At 45.2% G+C, this 24,865-nt stretch overlaps 1 protein-coding gene across 6 annotated transcripts in view; it reads left to right on the top strand.

Moving 5' to 3' along the window:
- Positions 1-21,284, top strand: part of LOC135546563 (unconventional myosin-XVIIIa-like) — a 209,747-nt gene extending 188,463 nt beyond the window's left edge. For 5 of the 6 annotated variants that reach the window (XM_064975097.1, XM_064975095.1, XM_064975094.1 and 2 more), the window contains 2 exons: positions 14,220-14,339; positions 19,159-21,284. In XM_064975097.1, coding sequence (XP_064831169.1) covers positions 14,220-14,339; positions 19,159-19,321 — 283 coding nt within the window. In that variant the 3' untranslated portion in view covers positions 19,322-21,284. The remainder of the gene's footprint in view (positions 1-14,219; positions 14,340-19,158) is intronic. The other variant, XM_064975096.1, reaches the window with a different exon arrangement.
- The last annotated feature ends 3,581 nt before the right edge of the window (positions 21,285-24,865 follow it).

Genomic DNA, 24,865 nt, shown 5'->3' with positions numbered 1-24,865 from the left:
GCATCGTTATTCCAGGGCTCAGCTATTCTCCCATAGCCTAATTTGCTACACTCTTCATTGCATGAGGCCACATGCTGAACTGCATGAATGCCATTGACAACATGCTTTTCTAAACCAAGCATAAAACAACCCCTTCCCCAGAGTGTCTGTGTGGTTATTCATTGAGTAACGCCTTTAAACTGAGGGTAACATATATAATATCTAACTGGCGTAGTAAGCATCCATCGCTGGGTAAGTGTCATGTGGTGTCCACCAGGGCTCAGTTCTTGGACTCCTACCTTCCCAGTGAGAACCCTACTTCCTTTCTCCCCTTGTGTTTGCTGTCCCAGCGTGTCCTCCGGGGGTTCTGTTAGACACTGCTGTGCCTTGTCTGAACAGCGTTCTTTGCCCAGAGGCTGCACACCCGCTCTCAGGGCCTATTGAATATTTCAGAGCTTTGCTCTGGGGTGGATGTGAGATATGACTGTCTGCCTCTGACGACGGAAAGACGAATGGTGTGTTCCTCATGAATCTTTTACACTCACTATATAATGCAGAACCCTCAAATGTCTTACAAAAAGCTCTCTGCTCGTCTGGAAAGTGGCTCACATGCAGTGTTAACCTTTGGGTCTGGGCCATTCCAGTCCCATGTCCATGTGCCCTTACAGCAGTTACTGACGTTTCTGCTGTTGAACCCTTGTTAAGCAGTATTGTAAAGTGCTGCTTTTTGTTAAAGCAGAATGTGTTCTGATTTTCCTCAACAACTAAGAGCGTTGAAGCGTGAGGCTCAACTTCTCCACTGTTTTGGTCCTGTGGATGCCACACTGAACAGAATGAAGCAAACCCATGCACATGCACAGCTACTGTATGTGACTGTCTGAAAGTCAAGTCTTGCATCTCGCTCATCTCGATATCTGTAGTGCTGCTCGTAGCAACATCATTTAGCTGAGTCTAGCTTTAATGATGGGCTTGTACAACACTGGCGCATTACAGCAGAGAATGTGGTGTTGGGAAGTTCATGTTTTTTAGGGAGTAATTGGAGAGTCCCCAGCTGTTTTTTCCAGGGTTTTTGTTATTGAATCCTAACATGTCCTTTGTTGTTCAGTACTAGGCAGTAATGGCAATAATAGCTACTGATTTGATAAAAGTTTTGTTGGATGGGCATGTATATAATACATATAAATAATTGACAATTGACTGGCAAAAAGTTGAAAAACAAAAGTGGTTGCACACCGAGAATTACAATGCCTTGCGAAAGTATTCGGCGCCCTTGAACTTTGTGACCTTTTGCCACATTTCAGGCTTCAAACATAAAGATATAAAACTGTGTTTTTTTGTGAAGAATCAACAACAAGTGGGACACAATCATGAAGTGGAACGACATTTATTGGATATTTCAAACCTTTTTAACAAATCAAAAACTGAAAAATTGGGCGTGCAAAATTATTCAGCCCCTTTACTTTCAGTGCAGCAAACTCTCTCCAGAAGTTCAGTGAGGATCTCTGAATGATCCAATGTTGACCTAAATGACTAATGATGATAAATACAATCCACCTGTGTGTAATCAAGTCTCCGTATAAATGCACCTGCACTGTGATAGTGTCAGAGGTCCGTTAAAAGCACAGAGAGCATCATGAAGAACAAGGAACACACCAGGCAGGTCCGAGATACTGTTGTGAAGAAGTTTAAAGCCGGATTTGGATACAAAAATATTTCCCAAGCATATTTTAAACATCCCAAGGAGCACTGTGCAAGTGATAATATTGAAATGGAAGGAGTATCAGACCACTGCAAATCTACCAAGACCTGGCCGTCCCTCTAAACTTTCAGCTCATACAAGGAGAAGACTGATCAGAGATGCAGCCAAGAGGCCCATGATCACTCTGGATGAACTGCAGAGATCTACAGCTGAGGTGGGAGACTCTGTCCATAGGACAACAATCAGTCGTTTATTGCACAAATCTGGCCTTTATGGAAGAGTGGCAAGAAGAAAGCCATTTCTTAAAGATATCCATAAAAAGTGTTGTTTAAAGTTTGCCACAAGCCACCTGGGAGACACACAAAACATGTGGAAGAAGGTGCTCTGGTCAGATGAAACCAAAATTGAACTTTTTGGCAACAATGCAAAACGTCATGTTTGGCGTAAAAGCAACACAGCCCATAACCCTGAACACACCATCCTCACTGTCAAACATGGTGGTGGCAGCATCATGGTTTGGGCCTGCTTTACTTCAGCAGGGACAGGGAAGATGGTTAAAATTGATGGGAAGATGGATGGAGTCAAATACAGGACCATTCTGGAAGAAAACCTGATGGAGTCTGCAAAAGACCTGAGACTGGGATGGAGATTTGTCTTCCAACAAGACAATGATCCAAAACATAAAGCAAAATCTACAATGGAATGGTTCAAAAATAAACATATCCAGGTGTTAGAATGGTCAAGTCAAAGTCCAGACCTGAATCCAATCGAGAATCTGTGGATAGAACTGAAAACTGCTGTTCACAAATGCTCTCCGTCCAACCTCACTGAGCTCGAGCTGTTTTGCAAGGAGGAATGGGAAAAAAATTCAGTCTCTCGATGTGCAAAACTGATAGACATACCCCAAGCGACTTACAGCTGTAATCGCAGCAAAAGGTGGCGCTACAAAGTATTAACTTAAGGGGGCTGAATAATTTTGCACGCCCAATTTTTCAGTTTTTGATTTGTTAAAAAAGTTTGAAATATCCAATAAATGTCGTTCCACTTCATGATTGTGTCCCACTTGTTGTTGATTCTTCACAAAAAAATACAGTTTTATATCTTTATGTTTGAAGCCTGAAATGTGGCAAAAGGTCGCAAAGTTCAAGGGGGCTGAATACTTTTGCAATGCACTGTACATGTAGGTACGCTTTCAGAATATTGCCACAACAAAAGAGTCCCAAAAGTATTGCGCATTCAAAAGGCATCAGCTATCTTTACAGAGAACAAGGACTTTAACAACCGATGGTGCGCCACCCTAAACAAATGTTTAAGGCCGAATTGGATACTATAATTGTCTCCATCAAGGACATACTGTACCCTCCGCTGGAGAGTTCGACACCAGACACAACTGCACACTCAGAGACGACCAAAGCACTCCAAGAGGACCTTAAAGCAGCCAAGATCCACAAATACCAAAGGGATACGCAGTCAACGCAGTCTACTACTGGCTGAACCCCAACCTGCGCCCGATTACCCAATAAAATCACATGTAAAATCAATAAAATCACATGTAAAATCAATAAAATCACATACCCAATAAAATCACCTATCACATGAGTTGACGCTGGAGAGACGAAGCAGGTACGGGGAGTAAAACATTTAATAAATAACGGACATGGAGCGAGACAGGAACAGCGTCAGCAAACTAACACTAAAGACTAAAACAATACAAAGCAGCAGTGGGGAACAGAGCTGGGGACTGACAAATATAGGGGAGGAAATAAACAGGTGATACGTGGGTCCAGGTGAGTCTAATAACCCTGATGCGCGTGACGAGGGAAGGCAGGTGTGCGTGATGGATGGCAGGAGTGCGTGATGCAGGGCAACCTGGCGCCCTAAAGCGCCAAGGGGAGGGAATAGGGGGAGCAGACCTGACAGTTAAGACTTACAAGAAGAAGGTAATGTTTTGTGGCTCCTCTACTGATTACACATGCTCAAGTGAAGAGGAAACACCAGCTGTTACTGCACATGGCCCCTCCCCCTCTGGCTCACAGTCCTCATTTTTTAGGGGGATGCCATGGATCCATACAGAAAACTGTCTGTAGACCTAACCGACAACAGGACATGACAACATTCTCCACAACCAGTCCACAAACGTCACTACCAAGAGCAACAACGCCACAAGGACCAGCCACCTCACCCGGAGCCAACAACGCAACAAATCCAAGTGGTGAATCTGTCAAGTAAGAGTTTACCTGCACCTCAGATCTCTGTATTATGAGCCTCCCGAGTGGTGCAGCGGTCTAAGGCACTGCATTGCATCGTCACTACAGACCCTGGTTCGATCCCAGGCTGTGTCACAGCTGACCGTGACCGGGAGACCCATGAGGCAGAGCACAATTGGCCCATCGTCGCCCAGGTTAGAGGAGGGTTTGGCCTGGATTTTCTTGTCTCATCGAAATCTAGCGACTTCTTCTGGCGGGCCGGGGGCCTGCAAGCTGACTTCGGTCGCCAGCTGGACAGTGTTTCCTCCGACACATTGGTGCGGCTGGCTACCGGGTTAAGCGAGCAGTGTGTTAAGAAGCAGTGCAGTTTGGCAGGGTCGTGTTTCGGGGGACGCAAGGCTCTCAACCTTTGCCTCTCCTTAGTCCATAGGGGAGTTGCAATGATGGGACAAGACTGTAACTACCAATTGGATATAATGAAATTGGGGAGAAAAAGGGGTATAAAATTACAATAAATTATCTCTGTATTGTCTAAAGAATTATCTTTTGTACCCACTAGCACATATACCTTCAATATGCAGGTGGATCTCTACAAATTAATACGCACATTGCGGCTGAAACTGTTTTTTTGCAATGTATTCAGACCTCCATCCACATTCATCCCACATGGGCCAGCTGTGGACACGTTCTACAGACTGGTGCGTAAAGACATAGTCAAACTAGAGACCTCTATTCCCTATGTCAGGAACAACCTTACAAGCCCTTAATGATCTCCAGAATGAAAACTCTATAGTTACAGTGCATTCGGAAACTATTCAGACCGCTTGACTTCTTCCTCATTTTGTTACTTTACAGCCTTATTCTAAAATGGATTAAATAAAAAAAAATCTCATGAATCTACACACAATACCCGATAATGACAAAGCAAAAACAGTATTTTAGACACTTATTTTCATAAGTATTCAGACCCTTTGCTATGAGACTGTTTCTACCTGTGGTAAATTCAATTGATTGGACATGATTTGGAAAGGCACACACCTGTCTATATAAGGTCCCACAGTTGACAGTGCATGTCAGAGCACAAACCAAGCCAAGAGGTCGAAGGAATTGTCCGTAAAGTGCCGAGACTATTGAGGTACAGATCTGGGGAATTGTACCAAAAAAAAATTTGCAGCATTGAAGGTCCCCAAAAACACAGTGGCCTCCATAATTCTTAAATGGAAGAAGTTTGGAACCATCAACTCTTCCTATGGGTGAACCTTCCAGAAGGTTTACAGCACTCCACCAATCAGGCCTTTATGGTAGAGTATGGTAGTCTAGTCAAGATCGAGAGAAAGATGAACAGAGCAAAGTACAGAGAATATCCTTGGTGAAAACCTGCTCCAGAGCACTCAGGACCTCAAACTGGGGTGAAGGTTCACCTTCCAACAGGACAACGACCCTAAGCACACAGCCAAGACAACGCAGGAGTGACTTCGGGACAAGTCTCTGAATGTCCTTGAGTGTCCAGCCAGAGCCGGGACTTGAACCTGATCGAACATCTCTGGAGAGATCTGAAAATAGCTGTGCAGCAGCGCTCCCCATCCAACCTGACAGAGCTTGAGAGGATCTGCAGAGAAGAATGGGAGAAACTCCATAAATACAGGTGTGCCAAGCTTGTAGCGTCATACCCAAGAAGACTTGAGGATGTAATCGCTGCCGAAGGTGCTTCAACAAAGTACGAGTAAAGGGTCTGAGTACTTATGTAAATGTGATATTTCATTTTTTATTCTTAATAAATTTGCAATAATGTCTAAACCTGTTTTTGCTTTGTCATTATGTGGTATTGTGTGTAGATTGATGAGGGAAAAAAACAATTTAATCAATTTTAGAATAAAGCTGTAACGTAACAAAATGTGGAATAAGTCAAGGGGTCTGAATACTTTCTGAATGCACTGTATGCCTTCCCACCCATGGCTGCGCCCCTGCCCAGTCAAGTGAAATCCATAGATTAGGGCCTAATGAATTTATTTAAATTGACTGATTTTCTTCTATGAACTGGAACTCAGTAAAATCTGAGCAATTGTTACATGTTGCGTTCATATTTTTGTTCATTATAAATTAACAATGTCAGGATGAAAGAAAGTAATACAAAAACAAGCTGCGTCACAATCTCCCTTTTTAATCTGGTATTGGAGATCACAGCAATAACATATGTGTCTGAATAGGTTTTGAACAGATGCGTATTGGATGGCATAACGCCGACAGAAATGGTCGCCTCGCTTCGAGTTCTTAGGAAACTATGCAGTATTTTGTTTTTTTTATGTATTATTTCTTACATTGTTACCCCAGGAAATCTTAAGTCTTATTCCATACAGCCGAAAAAAACTATTGGATATAAGATCAACGTCAACTTACCAACATTATGTTCAGGAATACGACTTTCCCAAAGCGGATGCTCTGTTCGGACCTCCACCCAGGACAATGGAGCTAATTCCAGTAGGCGATCCTAGCCAATGTCCTGTCTCTTGACAACAAGGTAGATGAAAATCGAGCAATGGTTGCCTTCCAGAGAGACATCAGAGATTGTAACATCCTCTGTTTTATGGAAACATGGCTCTCTCGGGATATGTTGTCGGAATCGGTTCCGCCACCGGGCTTCTCCATGCATCGCGCCGACAGAGATAAACAGCTCTGGTAAAAGGAAGAGCTGCGGTGTATGCTTTATGATTAACGACTCATGGTGTAATTATAACAACATACAGGAACTCAAGTCCTTCTGCTCACCTGATCTAGAATTCCTTATATCAAGTGCCGGCCATTTCATCTACCAAGAGAATTCTCATCAGTTATAGTCACAGCTGTGTACATTCCCCCGCAAGCAGACACCAAGACAGCCATCAAGGAACTTCACTGGACTATATGCAATCTGGAAACCATACATCCTGAGGCTGCATTAATTGTAGCTGAGGATTTTAACAAAGCAAATTTGAGAACATGTCTACCTAAATTATTCCAGTTATTGATTGTGCTACCCGCATGCTCAATACCCTTGACCACTGCTACTCTGACTTCCGTGAAGCAATACAAAGCCCCACAACGCCATCTTACTCCTTCCGTCTTATAGGCAGAAACTCAAACAGGATGTACCAGTGACGAGAATCATTCAACGCTGGTCCGACCAATCAGAAGCCACACTTCAAGATTGTTTTGATCATGCGGACTGGAATATGTTGCGGTCAGCCTCAGAGAACAACATCGACCTATACGCTGACTCGGTGAGTACGTTTTATAAAGACTGTGACTATTAAAACCTACCCTAACCAGAAACCGTGGATAGATGGCGGCATCCAAGCAAAACTGAAAGCGCGATCCACCGCATTTAACCATGGAAAGAGGTCTGGAAATATGTCTGAATATAAACAGACTAGCTATTTCCTCCGCAAGGAAATCAAACAAGCGAAATGCCAGTACAGGGACAAGGTGGAGTCGCAATTTAACAGCTCAGACACGAGGTACGTGGCAGGGTCTACAGGAAATCACAGGCTGCAAAAAGAAATCTAGCCACGGCACCGACATCACGCCCCCAGACAAACTAAACACCTTCTTTGCCCGCTTCGAGGATAATACAGTGCCACTGTCGATGCCCACTAACAAGGACTGCGCCGCCCCCCCCCGTGGCTGACATGAGTAAAACATTTAAACGTGTTAATAATCACAAGGCTGCTGGCACAGATGGCCGCCTCGCTTCACGTTCCTAGGAAACCATGCTTTTTTTTATTTTTTTTACGTGTTATTTCTTACATTAGTACCCCAGGTCATCTTAGGTTTCATTACATACAGTCGAGAAGAACTACTGAATATAAGAGCAGCGTCAACTCACCATCAGTACGACCAAGAATATGACTTTCGCGAAGCGGATCCTGTGTTCTGCCTTTCACCCAGGACAACGGAATGGATCCCAGCCGGCGACCCAAAAAAATGACTTCGTAAAAGAGGGAAACAAAGCGGTCTTCTGGTCAGACTCCGGAGACGGGCACATCGTGCACCACTCCCTAGTATACTTCTCGCCAATGTCCAGTCTCTTGACAACAAGGTTGATGAAATCCGAGCAAGGGTAGCATTCCAGAGGAACATCAGCGACTGTAACGTTCTTTGCTTCACGGAAACATGGCTCACTGGAGAGACGCTATCGGAGTCGGTGCAGCCAGCTGGTTTCTCCACGCATCGCGCCGACAGAAACAAACATCTTTCTGGTAAGAAGAGGGGTGGGGGCGTATGCCTTATGGCTAACGAGACGTGGTGTAACAACAACAACATACAGGAACTCAAGTCCTTCTGTTCACCTGATTAATAATTCCTCACAATCAAATGTCGACGGCATTATCTACCAAGGGAATTCTCTTCGAGTATAATCACAGCCGTATATATCCCCCCCCCCCAAGCAGACACATCGATGGCTCTGAACGAACTTTATTTGACTCTTTGCAAACTGGAATCCATACATCCTGAGGCTGCATTCATTGTAGCTGGGGATTTTAACAAGGCTAATCTGAAAACAAGACTCCCTAAATTGTATCAGCATATCGATTGCGCAACCAGGGCTGGCAAAACCTTGGATCATGAGTAAAACATTTAAACGTGTTAACCCTCGCAAGGCTGCAGGCCCAGATGGCATCCCCAGCCTCGCCCTCAGAGCATGCGCAGACCAGCTGGCTGGTGTGTTTACGGACATATTCAATCAATCCCTATCCCAGTCTGCTGTTCCCACATGCTTCAAGTGGGCCACCATTGTTCCTGTTCCCAAGAAAGCTAAGGTAACTGAGCTAAACGACTACCGCCCCGAAGCACTCACTTCCGTCATCATGAAGTGCTTTGAGAGACTAGTCAAGGACCATATCACCTCCACCCTACCTGACACCCTAGACCCACTCCAATTTGCTTACCACCCAAATAGGTCCACAGACGATGCAATCTCAACCCATCTGGAAAAGAGGAATACCATTGTGAGAATGCTGTTCATCGACTACAGCTCGGCATTTAACACCATAGTACCCTCCAAGCTCGTCATCAAGCTCGAGACCCTGGGTCTCGACCCCGCCCTGTGCAACTGGGTACTGGACTTCCTGACGGGCTGCCCCCAGGTGGTGAGGGTAGGCAACAACATCTCCACCCCGCTGATCCTCAACACTGAGGCCCCACAAGGGTGCGTTCTGAGCCCTCTCCTGTACTCCCTGTTCACCCACGACTGCGTGGCCACGCACGCCTCCAACTCAATCATCAAGTTTGCGGACGACACAACAGTGGTAGGCTTGATTACCAACAACGACGAGACGGCCTACAGGGAGGAGGTGAGGGCCCTCGGAGTGTGGTGTCAGGAAAATAACCTCACACTCAACGTCAACCAGCCACCAATTGTGATTGTGGATTTCAGGAAACAGCAGAGGGAACACCCCCCTATCCACATCGATGGAACAGTAGTGGAGAAGGTAGTAAGTTTTAAGTTCCTCGGCATACACATCACAGACAAACTGAATTGGTCCACCCACACAGACAGCATCGTGAAGAAGGCGCAGCAGCGCCTCTTCAACCTCAGGAGGCTGAAGAAATTCGGCTTGTCAGCAAAAGCACTCACAAACTTCTACAGATGCACAATCGAGAGCATCCTGGCGGGCTGTATCACCGCCTGGTACGGCAACTGCTCCGCCCACAACCGTAAGGCTCTCCAGAGGGTAGTGAGGTCTGCACAACGCATCACCGGGGGCAAACTACCTGCCCTCCAGGACACCTACACCACCCGATGTTGCAGGAAGGCCATAAAGATCATCAAGGATAACAACCACCCGAGCCACTGCCTGTTCACCCCGCTATCATCCAGAAGGCGAGGTCAGTACAGGTGCATCAAAGCTGGGACCGAGAGACTGAAAAACAGCTTCTATCTCAAGGCCATCAGACTGTTAAACAGCCACCACTAACATTGAGTGGCTGCTGCCAACACACTGACTCAACTCCAGCAACTTTAATAATGGAAATTGATGTGAAATGATGTAAAATATATCACTAGCCACTTTAAACAATGCTACCTAATATAATGTTTACATGTATACGTATATACTGTACTCTATCATCTACTGCATCTTTATGTAATACATGTATCACTAGCCACTTTAACTATGCCACTTTGTTTACATACTCATCTCATATGTATATACTGTACTCGATACCATCTACTGTATCTTGCCTATGCCGCTCTGTACCATCACTCATTCATATATCTTTATGTACATATTCTTTATCCCCCTACACTTGTGTGTATAAGACAGTAGTTTTGGAATTGTTAGTTAGATTACTTGTTGGTTATTACTGCATTGTCGGAACTAGAAGCACAAGCATTTCGCTACACTCGCATTAACATCTGCTAACCACGTGTATGTGACAAATAAAATTTGATTTGATTTTATTTGGTGTGTTTACGGACATATTCAATTGCTCCCTATCCCAGTCTGTTGGGATGCTGTTCATTGGCTACAGCTCAGAATTTAACACCATAGTACCCTCCAAGCTCATCATCAAGCTGGAGGACCTGGGTCTCAACCCCGCCCTGTGCACCTGGGACCTGGACTTTCTGACGGGCCGCCCCCAGGTGGTGAAGGTAGGAAACAACATCTCTACTTCGCTCACCCTCAACACTGGGGCCCCACAAGGGTGCGTGCTCAGCCCCCTCCTGTACTCCCTGTTCACCCTCGACCGCGTGGCCATGCACGGTTCTAACTCAATCATCAAGTTTGCGGACGACACAATAGTAGTGGGCTTGATTACCAACAACGACGAGACAGCCTACAGGGAGGTGGTGAGGGCACTCTGAGTGTGGTGTCAGGAAAACAACCTCTCACTCAACGTCAACAAAGGGGATGATCGTGGACTTCAGGAAACAGCAGCACCCCCCCCCCCTCCTCCTATCAACATCGAAGGGACAGCAGTGGAGAAGGTGGAAAGTTTGTCGGCGTACACATCACAGACAAACTGAAATAGTCCACTCACACAGACAGTGTGGTGAAGAAGGCGCAACAGCGCCTCTTCAACCTCAGCAGGCTGGAGGAATTTGGCTTGTCACCCAAAACCCTGACAAACTTTTACAGATGCACAATCGTTGGTATCCTGTCAGGCTGTATCACAGCATGGTACGTCAACTGCACAGCCCACAACCACAAGGGTGGTGCGTTCTGCACAACTGATCACCGGGGGCAAACTACCTGCTCTCCATGACACCTACAGCATCTGATGTCACAGGAAGGCCAAAAAGATCATCAAGGACATCAACCACCCGAGCCACTGCCTTTTCACACCGCTACTATCCAGAAGGCAAGGTCAGTACAGGTGCATAAAGCTGGGACCGAGAGACTGAAAAACAGCTTCTATCTCAAGGCCATCAGACAAACTCAGAGAGGCTGCTGCCTACATTGAGATCCAATCATTGGCCACTTTAATAAATGTATGACTAGTCACTTTATGCAATGCACTCCAAATAATGCCACTTTAATAATGTTTACATATCTTACATTACTCTAATCACATGGTATAAAGTACAGTATATACATCTATTGCACCTTCGCCATCGCTCATCCTTAAATACTTACATGTACATATTCTCATTCACCCCTTTAGATTTGTGTGTATTAGATAGTTGTTAGGGGAATTGTTAGATTACTATAGATATTACTGTTAGATATTATTGTTAGATATTACTGCACTGTCGGAACGAGAAGCACAAGCATTTCGCTACACTCGCATTAACATCTGCTAACCATGCGTATGTGACAAATAAAAGTTGATTTGATTTGATGCCTGGCTGGCTGGCTGTGTTGAACCCTCATAGGAAGCTGCTGTCTAGGCTGAGCTGCCTAATAAAAGCCCAAATGTTCTTAACATCAACACAGACGCTTGCAAGACTCAGGGACATCAAGGAGGAGCAGGGCGGTGGGAGCAGAAGAGGATCCATAGGAGCTAATGATGAATGTAATAGTGTGTAACAGAGATGTACAACCAATGGAGGCAGATTGTCACAGACAATTAATGTCTCCCTCCACACGCTGTGTTTGTTTGCCTCCCCTGGGCTCTCGGCACGGCTTAACTAATGGTATGGCGGTCAAGGATATAAATCGTGTGTGACACCATGTGTGAAGCGCTCGATTATAAAGGGTCCGTCGTCCCGTCGGTTTGTTTTGGCCCCGGCCCGGGGGAAGGAAGGCCTCTGTGATCTGAATGCATCACCTCCATTTACCCACGGGCTCCTCCTTGGACAAAATGCACAAGGGGAAAGAGAAGCACATCCTTCAAGTCGTGGACAGGTCTCCTTCACCCCCCAAAAACATTTGAATCTCAACAGGATTGTACTTGTATAAATGAATAAAAAATTAGTGCTTAAGGAAATTCTCTCCTTGAATTAATGCATTTTTGATTATTTTGTATGGAGCGTTTTGACATTGATTTTGTATAATAACAGCCAATGTAATTTTTCCCTGGTGATGTAATCAGGGTCAAGAGAAAAAATACCAGCCTTCCCCAAAAAAAGATTCTTAAACAATTTAGGTTTTTCGATTTTTTTTCTTTCTTTAAAGCAACATCAGTGCTCTTAGTATTCCTGGGGCGGCGATAGTTCTTCAAAGCAGTATGTTGCCAGATAAGTGAACGGATAAAAGACAAATCTTAAGAGGCTGGGGAGGAGTTGACTCGCAAAGCCCAACAAAGACACAAATAGAAGAGATTTTTCTATATATATATATATACAGTGGGGCAAAAAAGTATTTAGTCAGCCACCAATTGTGCAAGTTCTCCCACTTAAAAAGATGAGAGAGGCCTGTAATTTTCATCATAGGTACACTTCAACTATGACAGACAAAATTAGGGAAAAAAATCCTGAAAATCACTTTGTAGGATTTTTAATGAATTTATTTGCAAAGTATGGTGGGAGAACTTGCACAATTGTTGGCTGACTAAATACTTTTTTGCCCCACTGTATATTTTTTTGTTTTATCTCGGAGGAGAGGAGATGAGTTAACAACCATGGAATTGTCTGCACCGGTTAGCTAACTTTAGCTTGTTTTTTCCCAGGTCTCCTTCATTCTTTCTTTGCCCCCATATTGACAAGGCCTCTGTGCCAAAGCCAGCCGCTCACTCTGTCACAATAACAATTCTCACTGAACGTCCCCACATTGTCAAATAGGCCAGGCATGGCCTGCAAAGTTAATTACAGCTTCCCTCCTAGAGAAATGCTTTTATCTCGACCCCCAACCTTCTCCTTCCCTTATGAACACTGCCATCTTAGTGCCTAGTATTTGAAGTTATTGTACAGTTTAAAACAGAGCTGCCTCGTTATGACCATTCTACGATCAGGGGATGCTTTTGTATCTCTGCCTCTTAACGATTTTAATTGTAGCTACTGTATGTGCTGGTGGGTCTTGTGCTGCAGTATATGTCCTGAAAAAGCTATTTTCTCTCTACTCCACAGCAAGATAAGAGGTTTTTAAAAGCAGATGTGGAGATTTTGAACCACCCCCGATCGATGTCTCAGTTTTATTATTAAGCTGTAACGCCTTAATTTCGCAGCACCACATGAGCATTGGGCTCTGACGGCACTTAATGAGTGTCATGCTCTTTTCAACCGTGTCAAATTTCTGACAACCCTCCATTTCTCCTCACGCTTCGCAGTAGGCTGTCGACGCCATAATGATAATTTAGAGAGAAAACAGCTCAGCACCCAAGCTGTGCACCAAATCATTTTGTCAAGAGCTCAACCGCAACTTTGGGGGCTGTGGAGAGAATAGATAAGTGGGTGAGATGAAAGTGAAAATCCCTACGTTTTGTGCCCATTCTCTTCACTTTCCACTTTACCATTCCTGGTCTCTCTCCTTATGCTCCACCTTAACTTGAGTGGCTTTGGATCAGAGTGAATGGAATTGAGTCCTCTTTGGGGGACAAACTGTGCCCCATTGCCAGCTAACCCCAGGGCCACAGTGATAACACTCCTAACAGTGACAACAAGTGCGGCGATGTGTGTGTTTCCTAGAGTTCCTGTGGTCTAGTGCATGTGGTTTTCTATTGTCTTCTCTCCTAATTCAATTATGTGGTCCTCCTTGGTTGCCTCACTAACTTCCAATACTACAGAATCCTTCTCTCCCCCTCTCCTTCTCTCTTCAACTTCACTCCATCCCTCTCTCACCCCTCCCTCCATCTCCTCTCCCTCTTCCTCTTTATACATTTTCTCCATCACTCTTTCAGCTCTTCCCCACCTCTTTTTCTCTACTCCCACCCTGTCCTCCCACTGATGTTGTGTTTTGTCCCTCCCCTCCACACAGTGAGGGAGACTCATCTGACTTGGAGATTGAAGACTGTGTGGACGGGGTCAAGTCCTGGCTGTCCAAAAACAAGGGATCTACCAAGAACCTCTCAGATGACGGCAGCTTCAAGAGCTCCAGGTCAGTATGGCACATCTTCACCACTAAGGTCCTGTCTTCACCACTAAGGTCCTGTCTTCACCACTAAGGTCCTGTCTTCACCACTAAGGTCCTGTCTTCACCACTAAGGTCCTGTCTTCACCACTAAGGTCCTGTCTTCACCACTAAGGTCCTGTCTTCACCACTAAGGTCCTGTCTTCACCACTAAGGTCCTGTCTTCACCACTAAGGTCCTGTCTTCACCACTAAGGTCCTGTCTTCACCACTAAGGTCCTGTCTTCACCACTAAGGTCCTGTCTTCACCACTAAGGTCCTGTCTTCACCACTAAGGTCCTGTCTTCACCACTAAGGTCCTGTCTTCACCACTAAGGTCCTGTCTTCACCACTAAGGTCCTGTCTTCACCACTAAGGTCCTGTCTTCACCACTAAGGTCCTGTCTTCACCACTAAGGTCCTGTCTTCACCACTAAGGTCCTGTCTTCACCACTAAGGTCCTGTCTTCACCACTAAGGTCCTGTCTTCACCACTAAGGTCCTGTCTTCACCACTAAGGTCCTGTCTTCACCACTAAGGTCCTGTCTTCACCACTAAGGTCCTGTCTTCACCACTAAGGTTCTGTCTTCACCACTAAGGTCCTGTCTTCACCACTATGGTCCTGTCTCTTCACCACTATGGTCCTGTCTCTTCACCACTATGGTCCTGTCTCTTCACCACTATGGTCCTGTCTCTTCACCACTATGGTCCTGTCTCTTCACCACTATGGTCCTGTCTTCACCACTAAGGTTCTGTCTTCACCACTAAGGTTCTGTCTTCACCACTAAGGTCCTGTCTTCACCACTAAGGTCCTGTCTTCACCACTAAGGTCCTGTCTTCACCACTAAGGTCCTGTCTTCACCACTAAGGTCCTGTCTTCACCACTATGGTCCTGTCTCTTCACCACTATGGTCCTGTCTCTTCACCACTATGGTCCTGTCTCTTCACCACTATGGTCCTGTCTTCACCACTATGGTCCTGTCTTCACCACTAAGGTCCTGTCTTCACCACTAAGGTCCTGTCTTCACCACTGCTTCTTTACCACACACACGCACATTCCCCCTGCTTACAGAGCAGCCCAAACTGGTTTTAGTGTCCAGTCCCCCCCTATCAGGATGTTGACGTCATCCAGCCTAGCACTTAGCTCCCAATGCAGATAAAACAATTAGACTGGAACACTTGGCTAGACATAGGGAGGTGTTATTATTATTATTACTGGTGTTTCTTCCAGCCTCTTTGTCTTTTATTCTCACTGCCTTGATAACAGCCGCCTCCCTGGCAGTTTTATCGACATGCCCGGTGGCCAGCTGGCATGCCTACCTACACCCCTCCTCTCTCCCCCTCCTCTTCCTCTCTCTCCCGTTCTCCCCTCTCCCTGAGATTAATGGATGTGTCTGACATCTTCGATTGCCCTAGATTTGTCTGTCCCACACCCCCAATTCAGCTGCTCACAACTTTGAAATACTTTTAAGAGTTTTTAAATCTCTCGTAACTGTGTGTCCCCACAGACATCCTCCCTTCCTTCAGGAGAGCTCAATTCCTTGATCTCAGTTCTGTGTGTTGGTTAAGACGGAAACACACACACATGGGAAGTGTGTGTCCAGCTCTCTTGCTGAATCACTCAACATATTTAACCACAATGAGATGCTTGACTATAATTATTTCTAACATTTACACACATGAAATTCAAATGAATACCCCCTACTAAACTAGTTCAAAACAGAGACTTTGATTTTGCATAAAGGAATTGATTAGAACAAGACATTTTGTTTGAGGGTATTTCTCGAGTCAGTACATATCTTAAATTTCTATCTTGTGCATCTGTTTTTTTTCTGTGTTGAAGTTGTGAATTCAAATAGACATTCTCTACCCAACATTAGTTTGAATCATTGTTATATCTTCTTCCTGCTAAGTTCAATACATGCTCATCTTATTCCTGTTTATTCCTATCATTCATCTCTCCTTTTTAAGTTTGTAATTCATCTATCATTATTTCTCTCTTCCTCCTCTTCCACTTCCTCCATCTACTTCAACTTTTTTCTGTCCTGCCGCTCCTCCCTCCCTCCCTCTTTCTAGATTTGCCGTAAACGTAGACGCAAAGGAAGGGAAAGAGTGGAAAGAGGGTAAGGAATGGAAAGAGTTTAACAAAGAGGGCAAAGAGAAAGAGGTAGATCAGAGCAGGCCAGTGTCTGTGATGAGTTCCCTGAGCTACAGGAAGCACTCCAACATCAATGACTCCATCGGAGGTAAAGGGGACGACAGCTCCCTCTTCAGTTCCCTCAAGAAGGAACAGGACTCCCAGGAGTCTATCACCTCCTTCCATAAGGCCAAGCCCAAATACTCCTCACCCCAGGGTGACTCCTACTCAGTCAGCTCCAGCTCCTGGAGGAAGTCCCAGACTGGGAATGATGATGACCGTGGCTCAGTTATCTCCCAGGCCTACACTGAAGCCACCAGCAGGGCTAGGAAGGGCATGGACAGCCGCTGGGGAGACTTCGACAAAGAGTCCTCCATGGCCCCCAGCCGGGCCTGTGTTGCCACCACGCGCTGTGGCCTGATCCCAGAGGATGACACCAAGTCGACCATCAGCCTGGTTATGTCCAGTCCCCTGAGCCGCCGCAGCACTTCCGCACACCGTACGGACGAGTCATATGGAAGAAGTGGTCACTGCCCCAGCAGCCCCTCTCTTAGTCGTCGTTCTGGCGGCAGGAGCCCTGGCAGCGTAAGCCGTGCTGACTCACGCATATCTGACTTCCGCAGCTGCCGCCTCAGCGAGTTCGATGACGTGGAGGACGGGCACAGCGTGGCCCTCACTGAGCGCTCCTCAGCCTACAGCCCCCACTCCTCCACGGGACGCAGCCTGTCCATGCCCCCGCCACCCGCCCGCTCCTACAGAGATGGTGACGAGCTCCCTGACACCTCGGACATCAAGCCGGCCACCGTCAGCCACCGCAATTACCTGGACCCCGACCTGGAGAAGGCCATCAACGAGGTGCTCAACTTCAAACCCATCAAGTTCAAACGCACCAGCCTGGAAGACTCAGAGGCCGAGGCAGGGAGGAAAGAGGACGACACAGAGGACGACAGGAAGAGTGTGCTTAGCGTTAGGGGGAGAGGTGACAGGGAGGCGGACAGCGGGCGCAGCACCAGCAGTCTGAGACGCTCAGCGTCGGCCGTGGATTGTAGGAGGTCCTCCAGCAGTATGAGCAGCCGCAGCCACAGCCGCAGCCACAGCGGAAAGAAGAGCAAAGGCAAGAAGAAGAAGAGGAGCCACAGCTCCGAGTCAGACGGCTCCGATGAGGACCGCTGCAGCAAGAAGGGCAGCTCCAAGAACAAAGGCAAGAAGTCCAAAAAGATGTCCAAAAAGGAGTCCTCTCCTTCATCCTCATCCTTGGATTCAGAGTCTGACTCAGAGTCTAGCTCCAGCTCTGGTGCTTCTACCATCTCCTACAAAAGCACCAACAGCGTGAAGAGAGCCCCTGGCCGCCAGGCCTCTAGCCCAGAGGGGGAGAGGGAGGTGGGGACGCCTGCTGAATGGCAGCCCCTTCCTAACAAAAAGGAGGAGAAGAATAGGAAGAAGAAAGTGGACAACCTGATGATGAAGTATCTGTACAGACCGGACAGTGACTGAGGCTGGCAGTAGGTGATGCCTGTTGCCTGGTGTGGAGTGTAGGAGTGTGTCCACTGCATGGTGTTGTGGTCTAACCACAGAGAGAGATTGCTCAGTCAAGCCTCTCCTGAGTACAATATAATATAACCTAAATATCCAGTCACCTTTTGAAAGCCTAATACCACATCAGTTGTGTTATGAATGATGCGTCACTTTGACTGACTTGACCTATTCCTATTAGAGCTTCAACAGTGGGTCATCATTACTGTAGAGATGTAGAATTTCACTTGGCTCATCTCAAGACATTTTTGTTTTCTATTTACACTCTCAATTCCTAAATACTAATTGAGGTCCTTAATTCACGAGAAAGCAATTTGAATTTGCATCTCTTCAATGGCAATCATTGTGACATTGCTTTGCACTGCTGTAATTCAGAGAGAGGGGGAGGGAGAGAGATAAGCGTGTTGTGGATCCATTACGATGCCGATTAGCCTAGCAGCAGGGGCTAAGATCGGAGGAAAAGACAAAGCTGACTTGGGTGTAGCCGTAGTGCTGCTCACTAGTTCTCCACCCAAACGTCAGCCTGATTTATGGCCCCGGAAATAAGAAAATACCAGGGGTCGTCAATTAAGACGGCCACCATAGATTCCCCTGCAGCCCCATTAACTCTGGCTGTAATTAGACCCACTGCATCGATTTACACAAGCAGCAAGTTCTTTTTAGATGCCCGATTGACAGTAATTAACACCAGGTTTGCATTATTTAAGCAGGCCTGAATGTTAAATCCCATTCAGACTAGCAATAGCGGTAGGCTGCAGGAAGACTATCTAATGACAGAGAGAGTGTACTGACGTCAGCCAGTGCACTGTAGGTGTGCCATTCTTCTGTTTTTGGAGAGGAAGCCACAGCGCATAGCAGATTCATTCAACCACAAACCAGAACCAAAATTCATCACATTCTCTCTGTGTAATAAGTTTGTTTTTTTGTTTAAAAAATGGTATACAAATGGACCTACTTTAGTTTTATGACTAAAGCTACGGTAGTATGCATCCGTGCATGTGTTTGTGTACATTTATAATGTCTAACATTACATAAAGGATAAGAACATTGGATCGATGTTTGGTAATGATCGTGCCCCACTGTGTCCCAACTATCCTCAAGAGTTGTCTTTTGATCCTTTTTCTTTCTCTCTCCTTCCAGTCCTCCTAGCCGAAGACTTTTCTGCTCGGACAAATCTGAGGAAGAAGAAGAGGAAGAACAAAAAGAAGGTGGTGCGTCTCGAGGGTCCTACCGCTCCAGATATACACGAGGCAGCTACCTGAACAACAGTGACAGTGAAGACAAGCCCTCTGAGACAACGTAGTTAACACACACACCAGCCAACACAGGCTGCCTGTTGAGAGGGCCCCAGTGGTGCATGATTGGACTCACTGTGCTGTTATCACACACGTTCACACACTCACAACCACTCTGTTCTTCTAACCCTGCAACATGGCAATGATACTATGACTGTCATTTATTATTCTACTATTACAAAACAGCTTGCATTGCTAAGGTCTAGAGAAGGTGCCATAGTACATCAACACCAATGGTTTCTCTCACTCCACTCCACTGGGCCAACCCTGTCTTAATGTATTTCACCAGTCACATGTGACTGTGTCTCCCCATCTTGGATCTGGCCCCTCCAGTTGAACAGCACCTCCATCAATAATGACTTGTCTTTCTTGTCTCTGCTAGCTGCATGAGGACAGCTGCTGCTTGGCTGGAGCCATCGTCTCCTCCTTCCTAGATTTGATCATGATCATGGTTGTAACTGAGCCAAGGAACTGTAGCTATGTTCCCTGATGTTTTATCACTGCATTGGGAGACAAGAAAGAAAAAAAAACAAGAAGAAAAGAGGGAGAAAATAAATACCAAAAAAAGCCTTTGTTGCAACTAGGTGTGTACACTGTGTTATTTCTTCTTTGCTCGTCCTGGTACAAAAAGACCAGAGTTTATTTTTGTGAGATATAAGTAGGGTCCTCTACAGCTGGCACCCACACAGCTGTGCTTAGATTCTGTCTGCAGTGCCACGCTGCGCCACACTGAACAAAGACGCTTTCATCGGCTCATCTGCTTGTTTTTTATTACTTGTTTTTGCAGGATAATAATGTTTCCTAACGGGAACACAACAGAAGAGAGCTGCAGCACCAAACTGCTTGTGATGAAACTTTAGTCCTTCTTTTTTTAATCTTTTTGTTTTGATGTTTGAAATAAAATTAGAATTTGTTTTCAAGAGTGCTGCCATCAAGGACATGATTTCCAGGAGGTTTGAGTGTAGTGTACCCTATGAAATGCTTTGTCTCATTTGATTTCAACTTGAAATGAACGAAGTACTTTGCAGAAATGCTTTTGGGGGAGGGTCTTTGGCTCAGCTGTTTTTTTCTCTCTGTCATTGTGGTTGTTGTTGTTCTAATGCTTTTCACTTTTTTTCTCTCCATTTGATGTGCTTTGCTTTCCAAAGGGAATGATATTCAACACCATACTCTATGGTGGTTTGTCTGTAGTTTATATCTCCTTCAACACCCACATTTGGACCATACCATACTGGATTACACATGGTGAGGATTAGGTGTCCTCAACCAGCATGTTAAATCCACCACTCTGTAAACTGGATATAATGCATTCAAATCCTTTTCAGTGTTTCTGAAGCCTATTTGTCATGTAGGATTCATCAGTATTCTGTCCTGAACCAATGCTACCATTTATAACAGCGCAACAGTTTAACCAGGAAGATATTAAAGACCCACGCTTTTACGGTTGCTTGGTGTTACAATGAACCCTTTGGCTGTCTCTTTAGTATTTATGAATTAGCATTAATGAATTGAGCAGGCCTGCCAAAATGTGTATTATCCACCTGTACATGGCAAGTGGGGCCGAAAGGATTTTGTTGATACTCTGCGTGAAGGGATAAGTTTGGTGTGATTGTATTACACATGATTTTTAAAGACACTCGTCTATCACATCCCCTTGTTCTCTATGCCAGGGCTTCCCAAACTCGGTCCTGCCCCTCCGCCGGGTGCATGTTTTGGTGTTTGCCCCAGCACAACACAGCGGATTGAGCTAATCAAAGCTTGATGATGAGTTGGTGATTTGAATCCACTGTGTAGTGCAGGGGAAACACTAAACCAGGACCGGGTGTGGGAAACCCTGCTCTATGCAGTCAACGTGACTGTTTTATGATGTCGTTATATGATACTCTTAAACCTGAGTCATCATAAAACACCTGGGGGAAAAATGAAAAAGAAATTAGTGAACATAACATTGCGGACTGTACACATTAATATTTATATTATATATATATATATATATATATATATATATATTATATAAATAAATATATATATACTATATATATATATATCTGTATTGATTCATACTAGCTTTCAAAATAGTTCATGTTTATTTTCGTTATTGAACAAAATGACCACTTGTTATAAGTAATAATTTTGCATTACATTTTAATATATTGTAAATAAATAATGACTTCAGACTGTAATTTTCTTCTATATGTGTTTTTGTTTGATATTTTCTGCATTGGTGTTTCAGCCTCCAAGCTCCGGTCTGGTCTCTCTTTTCAGACTTAAATATGCACATTAGAAAATAGTCTCGTACTAAACATTTCTGGAGGGCATACTGTGGAAAAAAAGAAATGAAAGGAAAAGATAAATAAATCCTGTTCTCTCATGCATCCACTTTGATGTTTCCTGCAGCTTTGAGAAATGTCAACAGTATCACTGACCCTGACTCTGAGGCCTTTCAAAACAGGAACACGAGTTCATATTGACTATGACCTTTATCTTGTTTTCAAAGAAATCTGTTCCCTCTCTTATGAACATTTCATGGCAAATGGTTTTTAGTCTGGGGACAAATGGAGGGATTCACTATACAGCAAAGGAGAGACCCGGCACTATTACAGTGTTTAGCCTACCATGCATTCAGTAGTGCTTTGTTCATCATCTTCAACACAACAGCTATTAGCAGGGAAACCTTGTTTACTGTGTGGGAGTAGCCACAACCACCACAGTAACTGTATGTCCCAAAAGATTAAGGTTGCATCCTAGTTAGTCACTGACAGAAATAATAGTCTCCTCCATATGTAACTAGGAGCACAGTGCAGCAGATGGCCTGGTACTGCTCCTTATGTAACTAAGAGCATAGTGCAGCAGATAGTTACATAAGGAGCAGTACTTGACTAGGAGCACAGTGCATCAAATTACCAACTACTGCTCCTTATGTAACTAGGAGCACAGTGCAGCAGATAGCCAAGTACTGCTCCTTATTTAACTAGGAGCACAGTGCAGCAGATGGTCAAGTATTGCTCCTTATGTAACTAGGAGCACAGTGCAGCAGATAGCCAAGTACTGCTCCTTATGTAATTAGGAGCACGGTGCATCAGATTGCCAAGTACTGCTCCTTATGTAATTAGGAGCACGGTGCAGCAGATAGCCAAGTACTGCTCCTCAAATAGCCCCCACGATATGCAACTTTTCAGGGAAGTTAGGAACCAATATACACAGGCAGGTAGGAAAGCAAAGGCTAGCTTTTTCAAACAGAAATGTGCGTCCTGTAGCACAAACTCCAAAAAGTTCTGGCACACTGTAACATCCATGGAGAATAAGAGCATCTCTATCCTACCCTGCCTTTCTAAGGTCTTCGAAAGCCAAGTTAACAAACAGATCACCGACCATTTCGAATCCCACCGTACCTTCTCCGCTATGCAATCCGTTTTCCCGAGTTGGTCATGGGTGCACATCAGCCACGCTCATGGTCCTAAACGATATCTTAACCGCCATCGATAGGAGACAATACTGTGCAGCTGTATTCATTGACCTGGCCAAGGATTTCAACTCTTGTCAGTCACCACATTCTTATCGTCAGACTCAACAGCCTTGGTTTCTCAAATGACTGCCTCGCCTGGTTCACCAACTACCTCTCAGACAGAGTTCAGTGTGTCAAATCGGAGGGCCTGTTGTCCGGACCTCTGGCAGTCTCTATGGGGGTGCCACAGGGTTCAATTCTCGGGCCGACTTTTTTCTCTGTATACATTAATGATGTCGCTCTTGCTGCTGGTGATTCTCTGATCCACCTCAACGCAGAGGACACCATTCCATATACTTCTGGCCCTTCTTTGGGCACTGTGTTAACTAACCTCCAGACGAGCTTCAATGCCATACAACTCTCCTTCTGTGGCCCCCAACTGCACTTAAATGCAAGTAAAACTAAATGCATGCTCTTCAACCGATCGCTTCCCGCACCAGCCCACCTGTCCAGCATCACTACTCTGGACGGTTCTGACTTAGAATATGTGGACAACTACAAATACCTAGTTGTCTGGTTAGACTGTAAACTCTCCTTCCAGACTCACATTAAGCATCTCCAATCCAAAATTCAATCTAGAATCAGCTTCCTTTTTCGCAACAAAGCATCCTTCATGTTACCAAACATACCCTCATAAAACGGACTATCCTGCCGATCCTTGACTTCGGCGATGTCATTTACAAAATAGCCTCCAACACTCTACTCAGAAAATTGGATGCAGTCTATCACAGTGCCATCCGTTTTGTCACCAAAGCCCCATATACTACCCACCACTGCGACCTGTATGATCTCGATGGCTGGCCCGCACTTCAATTTCATCGCCAAATCCACTGGCTCCAGGTCATCTATAAGTCTTTGCTAGGTAAAGCCCCGCCTTATCTCAGCTCACTGGTCACCATAGTAGCACCTACCCGTAGAATGCTCTCCAGCAGGTATATTTCACTAGTCACCCCCAACGCCAATTCCTCATTGGGCCGCCTTTCCTTCCAGTTCTCTGCTGCCAATGACTGGAACGAATTGCAAAAATCACTGAAGCTGGAGACTCATATCTCCCTCACTAACTTTAAGCACCAGCTGTCAGAGCATCTCACAGATCACTGCACCTGTACATAACCCAGCTGTAAATAGCCCATCCAACTACCTCATCCCCATACTGTTACCCATTTATTTTATTTTATTGCTCCTTTGCACCCTAGTATCTCTACTTGCACATTCATCTTCTGCACATCTATCACTCCAGTGTTTAATTGCTAAATTGTAATTATTATTATTATTTTTTTTCACCTTTATCCAGGTAGGCTAGTTGAGAACAAGTTCTCATTTGCGACTGCAACCTGGAGCATGGTGCAGCAGATAGCCAAGTACTGCTCCTTATGTAACTAGGAGCATGGTGCAGCAGATAATGAGGTACTGCTCCTTGTGTAATTAGGAGCACGATGCAGCAGCTAGCCAAGTACTGCTCCTTATGTAACTAGGAGCACAGTGCAGCAGATAGCCAAGTACTGCTCCTTATGTAACTAGGAGCACAGTGCAGCAGATAGCCAAGTACTGCTCCTTATGTAACTAGGAGCACGGTGCAGCAGATAATGAGATACTGCTCCTTGTGTAATTAGGAGCACGATGCAGCAGATAGCCAAGTACTGCTCCTTATGTAACTAGGAGCACAGTGCAGCAGATAGCCAAGTACTGTTCCTTATGTAATGAGGAGCACAGTACAGCAGATAGCCAAGTACGGCTCCTTGTGTAACTAGGAACACGGTGCAGCAGATAGCCAGGTACTGCTATCACCCAAGAACAAAAGGGAAGAAGGCCATTGTAGCATTGCAGTACGGTATGTCCCAACTGATAACCGTTGATGGAAATAATCATCTCCCCTTTCCACTATTATCAAATATCTGACAGCCACGCCCACATTGCCAAGGTGACCTTTTAATACTGCACCTTCCAAAGACCATCATTCAGAATCAATACACTTTCTCTACAACAGGGCTAATGCTCTCTAGTTCATAAAGTAGCCACTGAATCACTGTCTCTCTCATTGTAGAGA

Source organism: Oncorhynchus masou, chromosome 9 (assembly GCF_036934945.1).
Source record: "Oncorhynchus masou masou isolate Uvic2021 chromosome 9, UVic_Omas_1.1, whole genome shotgun sequence".
Taxonomy (NCBI): domain Eukaryota; kingdom Metazoa; phylum Chordata; class Actinopteri; order Salmoniformes; family Salmonidae; genus Oncorhynchus; species Oncorhynchus masou.
The sequence above is the reverse complement of the archived record's forward strand: the minus strand, read 5'-3'. Positions and strand labels throughout refer to the sequence as shown.